Source organism: Rhinopithecus roxellana, chromosome 6, assembly GCF_007565055.1.
Source record: "Rhinopithecus roxellana isolate Shanxi Qingling chromosome 6, ASM756505v1, whole genome shotgun sequence".
Lineage (NCBI taxonomy): Eukaryota > Metazoa > Chordata > Mammalia > Primates > Cercopithecidae > Rhinopithecus > Rhinopithecus roxellana.
The window spans coordinates 105,862,232-105,874,848 of NC_044554.1; the positions used below are offsets into that span (position 1 = coordinate 105,862,232).

General features: G+C 58.0%; 1 protein-coding gene across 6 annotated transcripts in view; it reads right to left on the reverse strand.

Moving 5' to 3' along the window:
• The window catches only part of MAD1L1 (mitotic arrest deficient 1 like 1), a 412,602-nt gene that overhangs the window by 392,991 nt on the left and 6,994 nt on the right, over positions 1-12,617 (reverse strand). For all 6 annotated transcript variants that reach the window (XM_030932978.1, XM_010366657.2, XM_030932977.1 and 3 more), the window contains exons 5-10: positions 10,288-10,467; positions 7,045-7,169; positions 5,734-5,815; positions 3,466-3,596; positions 3,194-3,308; positions 405-466 (exon numbers count right to left, since the gene is read on the reverse strand). In XM_030932978.1, the coding sequence (XP_030788838.1) occupies positions 405-466; positions 3,194-3,308; positions 3,466-3,596; positions 5,734-5,815; positions 7,045-7,169; positions 10,288-10,467 (695 nt within the window). The remainder of the gene's footprint in view (positions 1-404; positions 467-3,193; positions 3,309-3,465; positions 3,597-5,733; positions 5,816-7,044; positions 7,170-10,287; positions 10,468-12,617) is intronic.

Below are 12,617 nucleotides of genomic sequence, written 5' to 3' on the forward strand. Positions count from 1 at the left end.
TACAGTGGGTTTTTCTTAATTCTAAAAACTCAGTTCATCTCCACTGGTTACAGTTCCCTAATATGAATGATTTCCCCCAAAAGCAATTACTTCCTCAGTATACACCAAAAAGAGTCTTTTCACAAAGCCCACAATGCAGGGCAATCAGATGCCTGCCACTGGTTTGCTGTGGATATTCTGCTTCTCAATGAAGATGTTACTAAGGCTTCAGCAGGATGAGTTGCTCGGTTCCACTGCCCCACCTGCTGGGAAAGGCCTCATTAAACCTGAGCAGCCGGGACAAACGCCCCTCACCCGCCACAGAGATGCCTGGCTGGAGACAGCGCCAGGGAGCCAGAGGCTCTGCTCTTCCCCGGCGACCCTTCAGTGAAGGCAGGACCCCGGAGGCACCTGCCCCTCCCTACCTGATGCTTAGGCCCGTGGTCTGGTCCAGTCTCTCCCAGCTTTGCAGCTTGGCCAGCAGCCTCTGAAAAGACAACAAAAGCACGGACCCCGTCATTGCCTGCCACAAGATTATCACGTAAGACTGACAACAATGACCACAGCGCTAAGTCCCTGACCTCTCAGGAGAGCCTGCCCTCATCTCTGAGCTGAGTGCTACATGCTCCAAGTCTGCTCAGAAGCGGCCGGGTTATTATTCCGCAACTGCAGAAGCCACACTGGTGCTTCCTCCTTTACTCCTTCCTGGCCCTGTAAATTCAAGTACAAACCCCAGCAAGCTAAATGCAACGCGTGGCTGTGGAGGGAGAAGGCAGACAGCCTCAGAAATGATCCTGGGGTTGACTGTGCCCCAGGGAGCAGCCTCAGGTGCTTGAGCCGTGAGGACTCACCCCTCCCCCATCTTCCAGGGGCTCCTCAGGGAGCCAAGCCCTGGAGCAGACAGACTCAGTCCTGGAGCCAAACTTTCCCCCATCAAACAGCAGACCAGGACCAACAGGCCCCAGGAGAGGAGGGCAGCCGCCCTGGAGCACGGGGGAGGCTGACATCACTGCCTACAGGCCAGTGTGCCCCTGGGTCACACACCTGTCCCATGCTGAGCAGCACCCCAAAGAGGTGAGTCTCATGGCCCTCCCAGGATGGAAGCAAGCTGAGAGCAGGGACTCTGCCTTTGTTCTGGCCTCGCTTCACCTCCACCCAGCGCCAAGCACCGTGCTGTGATCAACGCTCCACTCGGCAAGTCAGTCAGGTATTCTCAGAGCGCCCCCTACGCGCAGGCACGCGCTTGACTAGTAACTACCCAACAGCCAACGCCACAGAACATTCACTACGTGCCCAGCACTGCTCTGAGCACTTCACAGAGACTCATGTGAGCCTCACAGTCCCGACCAGGCAGGCACCAGCACCGCTCCTCCCTGTGCAGATGGGGAGACGGACAGGGCGGTGAAGGAGCCGGCCCAGGGACACGGAGCAGCGCAGATGGAGAGACGGACGGGGCAGTGAAGGAGCCGGCCCAGGGACACGGAGCAGCACAGAGTGGGAGACAGACAGGGCGGTGAAGGAGCCGGCCCAGGGACACGGAGCAGCAAGCACCCAACTGCGGAGTGTAGCTTGAGAGCCCCAACTCTTCAACCATCTAACAATAAATTACACGGCGGCCAGAGAGAAAAGGATGTTGCATGGGAGCTGTCTTTTCAGGCTAAGGTCCTATAGAACCCAGCACCTGAGAGAAGAGTCCCTGCCGGACACCACCGCTAGCAGGGAGCCGCCTCACCGTGGGTCACAGAGCCAAGGCCCCGAAAGGACCCTGGCTGTATCGCAGCTCTGAAGAGGACAGAGACGCCACACCACCCAAAGCGGACTCTGCAAGTGGCCAGCCTGACAGGTGGGCAGCTGCAGAGACGGAGTCTGCTCTCCTGCCAGGCCACACAACCACCCGAGAAAGGTGGCACAGGTGTGCCAGGCACAGAGGGGAACAGCTGTGGCCACAGGGAAGTGGCGTAAAGGACAGAGGACCTGGGCAGGGGCCAGAAGGCCTAAATTCTGGCCCAAACTTGCTGTGCACCAGGCAAGAGAGGGAGCTTCTCTGAACCTGTTTCCTCCTCTGCCTGCAACATGACTGCAGGATGCTTTCCAGCACTGACGTCTTCCTACCAAGTGCCACAGTGGAGGCAGAAGACCCCCAGCACAGGCCCCCGCCAGCCCTGGTGCTCACAGTGTCACACGCACTCTGACTCACCCTCTGTACCAGTTCCCTGCTGCAACCGAAACAGATCACCACAAACTAACTGGCTTCAAACAACACAAATTGGTGCGGCACAGAGGCTCACGCCTGTCATCTCAGCGCTTTAGGAGGCAAAGGCGGGAGGATCACTTGAGCCCAGGAGTTCAGGACCAGCCTGGGCAACACAGGGAGATACCGTCTCTACAAAAAAAAATTTAATATTTAAAAATCCCGGCCGGGTGCGGTGGCTCACACCTGTAATCCCAGGACTTTGGGAGGCTGAGGCAGGTGGATCACAAGTTCCAAGAGATCAAGACCATCCTAGCCAACACAGTGAAACCCTATCTCTACTAAAAATACAAAAATTAGCCAGGCGTGGTGGCAGACGCCTGTAATCCCAGTTACTCAGGAGGCTGAGGCAGGAGAATCACTTGAACCTGGGAGGCGGAGGTTGCGGCGTGCCAGGATCGTGCCACTGCACTCCAGCCTGGGGAGAGAGCGAGACTCCATCTCAAAAAAAAAAAAAAAAAAGAAAGCCCACAAATGTACAAATGTAGTATTTTACAGTACTTTAGTTCAGAAATCCAAAATGGGTCTCCCCAGGCTGGAATCCTGGTGACGGCAGGGTTATTTTCCTTCTGCAGGTTCCAGTGAAGAGTTCACTTCCCTGCTCTTTCCAGCTTCCAGAGGTGCCCACATTCCCTGGCTTGTGGCCCCTCCTCCATCTCCACACCCAGCAAGAGCTGCCAAGTCCCTCTCACGTCACTCTGAGCCCCCAGGATGGCCCAGGAGCCCGTCCCCGCCGTGGGCGAGCGGACCAGTGACTTCATTCGCCCTGCCACAGAAGGTGCTGTGTTTACAGGCTCTGGGGATGAGGCATGGAACTCCCTGGTGACCACGATTCTGCCTCCCACCCCATCACAGCAGCCTCCATCTTGTAGGTGAGCAGCTGTGGGTGTGACCACAATACCGAGGCTCCTCCAGGCAGGGCAGAGGACACCCACAGGAACCGCACACCACGCACGCCCTCACCTCGTTCTCCAGCTCCAAGCCAACCAGCGTCTCCTGCATCTTCTCCTGGCGCCCCAGCTTCCTCTGCAGCCCTTCCAGCTCTTCCTGGAGCAGCCCGTTGGTCTCTCTCATCTCCCTGGCAGTGCCACAAAGAGTCACTCAAATAGCCACACACCCTAGAGATAAGCCCAAGAGCCCGGGAGCCCTGTCCCTACAGGGTCTGCACGGTGGGCTCCATGCGCACAAACCCAGACTCACTCAAGGCGGCTGCCCCATCCCCCGCAACCCCTCACCGCAGGTGCGTGCTCTCCTCCCGCAGCTGCTTCAGCTCCCGTTCCAGCCTAGGGAGCCGCACCAGCTCTGACTTCATGTTCTTCACAATCGCAGCATCCTGCTCTTGCAGGGACAGCTTCTGCTCCAGATCCTGATGGAGGCCAGAGACAGAGAAGAAGAGGAAAATGAGCCACACAAAGAGACCTGGAGAAAATCACACACACACGGCTAAGAGAAAGAAGCCGGTGTGCAACGGCTACACGCACTGCAGGATCCAACCACAGGACGCTCTGGGAAAGGCGGGGGTTGTCAGGGGCTCAGAAGAAGAGAGGCAGGGATTGACTGGGGGAGCAGAGAGGATTTTTAGGCAGTAAAACTTTTCTGTGACACTCTAACGGCAAATCTGGGACATTTTACATTTGCCCGAACCATACACTGTCCCACTCCAAGAGTGACACTCACGTGACCCGTGGACTCTGCATGACACTGATGTGTCCAGGCAGGTTCATCACTGCCACACGTGCTTCACTCTACTGGGGAGGCTGTGTGTGTGTGCATTGGGGTGGAGGGGAGCAGGCAGTACACAGGGTAGGTTCGCCACCGTCACGCACGCTCCACTCTACCAAGGGAAGCTGTGTGTGCATGAAGGGGGGAGCAGGGGGTACACAGGGCAGGTTCATCACTGTCATGCATGCTCCACTCTACCAGGGGAGGTTGTGTGTGGGGGAGGAGCAGGGGGTACACAGGGCAGGTTCATCACCATCACACAAGCTCCACTCTATCAGGGCAGGCTGTGTGTGGGGGAGGAGCAGGGGATACACAGGGCAGGTTCATCACCATCACACAAGCTCCACTCTACCAGGGGAGACTATGTGTGGTGGTGGGGGGAGCAGGGGGTACAAATGAGCTTTACCTTCTGCTCATTTTGCTGTGAACCTAAAACTGCTCTAGAAAATACCATCCATTAAAAATTAAAGTCACTGAGGTCACGAAGTTCCTCCGCTAAACTGTCCCAGGTCCTCAGCAGCCTCCATGCCTCAGGACTCCCCTGTGGGAGGCCTTCCCAGGCTGCACCAGAGGCCTCGAAGCTGCTTCCAATTCTGAGCCTCAGCATCCACTCCAGGGCAGCTCTTCCCAGCACCGTCCTCCCAGCCCCCCACTCACTGGGAGCTGGCACTCACACCACAGAGCTGCTGTGCTCACCACCTGGCCTCAGGGAGCAATCCAGGAGCAAAAGTCTATCTCAAGTCTGGTCCAGGATGGCACTCCACGGTAAAACACCCCACTCCTCCCGCGTCAAGCCCACTTCTGACGCTCCAGTAGCACGTGTAACGGCTCAGTCTTTCAGTCAGTGAGGACAGGCTTCTGCCGACGGTACCCAGGCCCCTTGGGACACAGACAGCTGGCATCTGTGAGCAGCAAGTCACTGACCAGGCAGAGCGTGAAGCCACAACCAAACCAGACGGCCACTCAACAGGCAGAGCGTGAAACCACAACCAAACCAGACGGCCACTCAACAGGCAGAGCGTGAAACCACAACCAAACCAGATGGCCACTCAACAGGCAGAGCGTGAAACCACAACCAAACCAGACGGCCACTCAACAGGCAGAGCATGAAACCACAACCAAACCAGACGGTCATTCAACAAACACTAACACAGTCCATCGCCTCCCAGCCAGCAAATCCTGAGAGGTGGGCTGAGGACTGCGAGGGGCCAGGGAACACCACCAGGAGAGGACGTGGCAGAGGCCAGGTTGGGGGTGCCAGTCAGCTCTGCAGCCAGGAAGAGCTGGTGTGAAGCATGGAGGTGAGGATGCATAGTGGCTGAGGGGGCACACCCAGAGCACAGGGTCTGGAGGCTGCTCTCCAGGCAACAGGAGGCAGGGGAGGGATCCGGAGTCAGCATCTCCCTGGCCCATCCTCCACAGGGAAATGGCACAGCCTGAGCTTGAGTCAGACGCCCTGACAGACCCAGCTCCAGCTGTGCAACTGTGGGCAGATTTCTCAACCTCTCTATGCCTGTATCTTCTTCTCACACGTCGTCACACACATGGACATTTCCTCTTTGTGTTTGTGGTCAGTCTCCCTCCTCTGAAATACACGCTCCCTGAGAGCAGAAGCATCTGCCTCATTCACCACGGCATCGCTGGTGCCCAGCACACAGGGCAGAAGCGAACCTCACAGGAGGCCCACGGAGCTCGGCACCAGTGCAGAAAGGCCAACGGGAGCCAGCGAGTCAAGGCCACCACAGGGATGTCCACAAGGCCCCTGACACAGAGCGACTCACTTTAATCTGCTGCTCATGGTCTGCTCTCGCTTCCTGGCTGGCCTGGAGTTCCTGGATTTTCTGATTGGCTTCCTGCCATTTTCTATTGAAAGAAAAATACATCACATATGGAAACAGGCATGTGGCAAGGCCAACAATTCTCCTCAGCCTGAGACCCGCCCCAGCACAGACCCACGCACATTCACTCCCACCCCAAGGTTCAAGACCCTCCCCCCGGCACAGACCCCCCCCACACACACTCCACTGCACAGGCACCCCAAGGTCCCAGGCCCCAGCCCCTGCGGGCTGTCTCTGCGGCCTCAGGCTGCTCATCCGGAAGGGTGCATAGTGAGCCCAGGCCACCTGCAAGGTCCTCTCCAGCAGTGGCACCCCCAGCTCTCACCTGCCTGCAGCAACCCCCAGTCCTGGTGCAGCTGCAGGACGGCCCCACCCAGGAATGACCTCTCCTCTCTACTACGAAACTAGAACTCTACTAAAACAGCATTTGCTGAGGGAAGGTTCCAAGTCTAAAGGAGATGCCCACAGTCTCCTGACCACACCTCCAGACAAGGCTCTCCCGTCTGTACCTCGGCTGAGCTCAACCCTGTTGCCTGGACATCCCTTCCCAGCCGCGCCCCCTCTACCGCCAAGGCACATGGCGCTTCCCTCTGAACCTAGCCCTCAGCAGGGCACGGTGGCTCAGCCTGGGATCCCAGCACTCCAGGAGGCTGAGGCAGGAGGATCACTTGAGACCAGGAGCTCAAGACCAGCCTGGGTGACAAAGCGAGACAGCCATCTCTACAAAACGTTTTTTAAAATTAGCTAGGTGCAAAATCAATCCCAGCTACTCAGGTGGCTGAGGCAGAAGAATCACTGAACCCAGGAGGCAGAGGCTGCAGCGAGCCAAGACGGTGCCACCGTACTCCAGCGTGGGTGACAGAGCGAGACTCAATCTCAAAAAAAAAAAAAATCAGCCAGGTATACTGCACATGCCTGCAGTCCCAGTTACTCTGGGTGCCACTGCACTCCAGGCTGGATGACAGAGTGAGACCTTGTCACAAAAAATAAAGTAAAATCTAGCTCTGCAGGAGCCCTCTCTAAGAAGGACGGGGAAGGAAGTTGCTGCCCCCATTTTGCTCCAGGAACATCAGGACACTTTCTGGGCTCATGGTCCTGGCTCCAGAGGCCTCAGCGTCTGCCCCTCTTGACTGTCTGTGAATTAGGACAGCACCTGGGAGTGCATCCACAACCCACCCAGCCACCAAGAGAGAGGTGGGGTGCACGCCCCCCCAGGTGACCCGACCCCCAACCCCACACCCTGGCCCCGCCCACTTGTGCTGCAAGTCCAGCTGCTCCTGCAGCTCCTGCTTCTCCGACTCCAGGCGCTTCACCCGCATCTCCTGGTCCATCACGCTCCACTGCAGTTCTGAGATCCTCCCCTTCAGGGCATTGATGGTCTAAAAGCAGAGGGGGCCAGAGAGCCACTCAGTGAGTAGAGCCCACGTGTGGAAGGAGCACATGGAGGTGAGAAGAGCAGAGAGGCACCACCCACATGCCACAACCAAGCAGGAGGCAGAGGGGCAGAGGAATAGGGGGGCAGAGGAATAGGGGGGCAGAGGGGCATCAGGCAGAGGGGCAGAGGGGTAGGGGGACAGACGGCAAGCAGGCGAGGGGGGCAAGGGGAGCAGAGGAGCAGGGGGCAAGGGGAGCAGAGGAGCAGAGGGCCAGGGGGCAGAGTCACCTCCTTCTGGAGGATGCGGGTCCAGGCAGGCACTCACACGCAAGGCCCACCCTCCTCCTGGCGCTGCAGAGCAGCACAGCCCAGAGCCTGCCACGAGCCATGCAGGAGCTGACTGAGGAGACCCAGGCCCCAGCCAGTGCCCCTGGAAAGGAGGCTTGGCAAGGCGGCTTCAGAAGCAAAAGTCCTCACCAGCCAAGATGGGCCCGGACTCTCAGGCCTGGCACCTGGCAGTCTCTGTGCCAGTGCCACATGCTCCCAAAGTCCCACCAGGCACCCACATACCCGCCACACCATCATTTTGGTCTTCCCTCCAATCGTGGCTCCTGTCGTCCCTCCCCAGCCACCCCAATGCTACTATGCCGGCTGTTTGCTGATGACATCACCCTCGAACAACAGCAAAGCACTGGCCAGCCAACAGGACAAAGACGGAGGCTGTGCTGGGGGCTAGGCGGTAGCTGCTGGGGAGGCCGTGCGCTTGGAAGGGGAGCGCATAGCACAGGCAGGAGCGCCCCTGGGGAGGCAAAGCCAGCATCCCCTCTGGCAGCCTCCAGGACAGCAGGTCTGCCTAACAGCACGGAACCCGCACGTGACAGAATGGCCGCACTTCATCCTGACCACCCCCACCAGGCAACCTTCTGAGGACCCTAACCCTCTGGAAAAGCTCAGAAAACCCCAGGTGTCCTCAGAGAAAGAGCACGTGGGTCGAGCCAATGTGAGAAGCCGGACAGACCCTGAGAAGCATCACTGTAAGTTAACACACGGAAACACATGGGCGTGATGTCAGCTCTGGGGACCATGCCCCCAGGGCAGGACAACGGCAAACTCACATAGCAAACAACCTGGGTGGGCCTGGCTGGGTGGCACCCTCCACAAACAAGGAGGCCACAGTGCTTATTTCCCTGTTCCTGAGAACCCGTGCCCAGCTCAGCCCGCTGAAGCCTATCACCGCCTTCCACCCCACGACGCTCTGGGAAGGCCCACATGGGGGCGGCGTGCTCCCCGAACGCCCACAACGGGTACGGTTTACTTCACCCAATGGTGAAGCATCAACCTGGGAGTCAAAAAAGAAGGTATTAAAAACATACTACCAATAAACACATCCTCCCAGAGGTCTTCTGAACTCAATTAATACACACCGGGTGCCGGGACCAGGCTGGATGCAGGGCCAAGCCCACCTGCCCGCAGGCGCACCCGTGTTGTAGGGGACGCCGGACAGTTGGCAAGGAAGAGGCGCATAAGACAATTCCAGAGTAAGGAGGTTGACAATCAGGGCCCTGTGACAGGAGAAGGCAGCCAAGGCCTAGTGAGCAGCGAGGGTTTACCCTGAGGAGCTGCCACCCTAGCTCAGACGTGACAGGCCAAAGCAGGAGCACCCGCAGCAGCACGATCTCCCCCTCACTGGGCCCCACCCCACTGGGCACCACCCTGCGGCTCCTCCAGTCTCCCACTCCTCTGCTCCTCATGGAGTGCTGGGCACGACTCACCCTCCCCCATGGAACCGCAGGTGCCCACAGGCAGCGGGGACAGGGTCTGACCCCCCTCCAGCACAGCCCAGCACACAGGAACTGGAACCCAGAGCACGGGCAAGGCAAGAGCAGCTTCTCGGAGGCCAATCACACCTCCTTTCCTGCCAACGTTCCCTCCAGAAGCAGATGGGGGAACAACCTCAACACACTTCCCCAGCACCACCCACAGAAAGGACCCAGGGCCAGTTTCTGGACCCCTCCGGGACACCTGCGGGACACCTGCCCACCCCACCCCCACCCCCCTCCCTACGCCAGCAGATTTTCGTGTCTCCTCTTGGCACCAGCGATCTTGATCGCCACGGAAAAAGGACAGGAGAGGTCAGAAGATTCCAATTTCCACCAGCGCCCACATCCGGGCTGTTTCTAAAACGCAAGCAACCTTCACCAGGACTGTGGTTCACACAGGCTCCAGTTCAGAGGCAATTCTCCAACACCATCAGATGCCTGTAGACCTTGCAGATAGTCAAAGAAATGCAAATCCATTCGTGCCTACTTAAGCCTCCTGACAAAACAACAGCTATTTCCAGAAAAGACCACCATCCACGACAGGGAAGGCTGAAGGGAAGCTGGAGCCCTCAGCCGGGGCTCTGAGAACAACTGCTGCAGAGACTGCCATCGCTGGGGACCTTATAACCCAGTCCTAGAGGTCTGTCCAAAGTCAACAGAAGCGAGGGCTGAGGGAAGGGCTACCTGCTGCATTAGATACACGAGTGAACGCAAACACACTAAAGGCCACAAACGACAAAAAACGGATTCATCAGCCTTTAAAATTCATAATTATAAAGGCAAAAAAACTGCTTAACTTTTTTTTTTTTTTTTCAGACAGTCTCACCGTGTTGCCCAGGCTGGAGTGCAATGGCGCGACCTTAGCTCACTGCAACCTCCACCTCCCGGGTGCAAGTGATTCTCCTGCCTCAGCCTCCCGAGTGGCTGGGACTACAGGCGCCCACCACCACGCCCGGCTAATTTTTGTGTTTTTAGTAGAGACGGAGTTTCGCCATGTTGGCCAGGCTGGTCTCCAACTCCCGACCTCAGGTGATCCACTCACCTTGGCCTCCCAAAGTGCTGGGATTACAGGCATGAGCCACCACGCCCAGCCCAAGTGCTCAACTTTTTAATTGAAAACTATAGAATGGAAAATTAATACTTCTACTGATTACAACTATGCAAAAAACGCAGCTGCCCGTGTGGGAAGCACAATTAAAAACACAGGCACGGTGCTGCAGTGGTGAACAACAGCATGCATTCCCTCTCCTCGGGAAAACAGCGCTAGGAGGGCAGGCCCCGCGGAGCGGAGGCCCCGCTCACCTCGCCGGCCTGGGCCAGGCTGTCCTCTTTCTCACGCAGCCTCTTGCTGGCAGCGTCCAGGTTCTGCTGACACTGCCTGTTGCGCTCCAGCTGCTCCTGCATCTTCTCCTCCGCCCCAGCCTCCCGCTCCTGAAGCTGCCGGATGCGCGTCAGGAGCTCCTGGTTGCGGTCGACCTCGCGCTGTCAAGAGAGCAAGAGTCAGATGCCACGTGCCGCCCACAGGAGGGTCAGCGGGGAGCCCTCACCCCCACGCCTCTCTCAGAACAGGCCGAGGAGCCAAAAAGAGGCGAGCAGGACGCATCAGCCAAGTCAGCAGCAGAACCAGGACGGGACCTGGGACCTGGGACCTGGGACCTGGGACCTGGGACCCAGCTCCAGCGCCGGCGCCCCTGCTGAGGCGCCATGACGGTGAGCACTGTGCGAGGTCAGGGCTCCCAGGACGGGCACTTGGCACAGATCACACACACATTCATCACACCGTCTGCTCAGCAGTTGCCTCTGCAGGGAGAGGGAGCACGGGAAATCTACAATTCAGCATTGACCTTGGGGAAAAGCTGAGCTTTCACAGCAGCAGCAAATCCTGTCTAACTTCACTCTGGCCGGCACTGAAATGAGCTGGCACTCCCCCAGCGAGCAGACGATGGGGGCAGAGACAGGTGGCGTGGGCAGAAGGCTGCGGACAGAAGCAGTTTACGCTGGGCTCAAATCTGCCACACATGCACACCATCACACAAACCTCCAGAGCCACCCCCACAGGACTGGCCTTGGGGAGGCTGCGTGGCTCTCACTGGTTGGGATGGGACATAACCAAGAAGCACGCTCAGACCTCCTGATTCTAATGACCCGCAGGCCCTGCAAGTTCACTGCCAGGTACCAGAGTCCCAGGAGGTGAAGGCGGTGAGTACTGATAGAGCCCAGCACCCTGCCTTGCCCTGCCTTCCTTGGGAAGCGCCAAGCACTCTGGGAGCTCAGGGAGGAGTATGAGCCTGTGCTGTCCTCGTCCGGCCCAAACCCAGGAGAGGTGTGACAGAGGTGGTTGCCTTCTGAGAGAGGCTGACCCGCACCTCGGAGGGACTCTAGCCCTTGTGAGCTGCAAGGGCTGCTTCACAACAACCAAGAGACTCCTCTGTGATGCAGAACAGGAGCTGGGGTTGGCGCGGGGCTCCACCCAGCACCATCACAGCCAGATGGGGCACCAGGCCTGGGACTGCCAGTCCTAGTGCACACAGGGCAGCCAGCAGGTCGTTGGACTTCAGACACTTAGGTCTCAACCCCTAATAGGTATTTCCAGGTGGAACTCCAAGGAACAATTGGAAAACTACTGGTTCCAACTGTTCCTGGGGTCCTGAGCAGCTGTGTCTGTGGGCAAGGATGGAAAGTCCCGCTAGAAGGTGGCTGGAGCTCAGCAAGGAGCCCAAGGTGTAAGCTCACTCACCTGCATTCTTGGATTTCCCCAAGAAAGGGCCCCCGGAGACCCTACAATGGCCCCTCCCTCAATACAACATTTGTGAGCACCCATAAAACGCCATAAGCTACGCCACATAATGGAGATCCTGGGCGGAGTCAGGTGGGCCCTGCCCTCAGGGAATCTCGGCCCAGAGGAGCTCCAACAGCTGCACACTCCGTTCCTCCTGCCTGAGAGCCACAGCCATGCCATGAGCACGCTGCCTCCAAACTAATGACCTGGTGCCACTTCTCCACCCCTAACAAGGGAACCTCAATAGTTAGGGAGATTCCTGTGGCCTCTCCCTCCCCTTCCCACCGATTCCTCCAGGACTGTCCCTCCTAGGACCCACCCAGGCCATGGGCAAAAGCCCCACCTCTCAGGGAAAACAGCTCTCAAAGCAGCAATGGAGCCAACCCTGAGGCAGTGGCCCCCACCTTGTGGCACCTCAGGCTCACTGAGCCCACACAACGTACCACAGCCAGGATCTGCAGGCCAGGGGCAAGGAATCCAACCAGCATCACACCCCAGAAGACGTGAGCTATTTTTCTAGGGCCTAGGAGAGTGTGTGAATAAACCGCATGATGCCAGGGAGGGGCTAGACACCCACCCGCCAAAAGAGGGCACAGAGGCCAAGGAGACTTTCCGCCCAATACTCTGCCTGAACCTTGGCAGCATTTCCACAACTGATCAGCACTGACTGAAACCCTGGCAAAGTGCTATTCATCAGAGCAGAGGGAATTCACACACTCAGTGGAAACCTAATTCCATCCCCAAGGACAGGGTGTTTTCCCTGCTGCCCTGGGTGAGCCAGGAGCAACACATAGCCACCACTGAGGCCGGCACCCTTTGCTAGGGCCCTCCAACCCAAAGACCCAGCATGGAC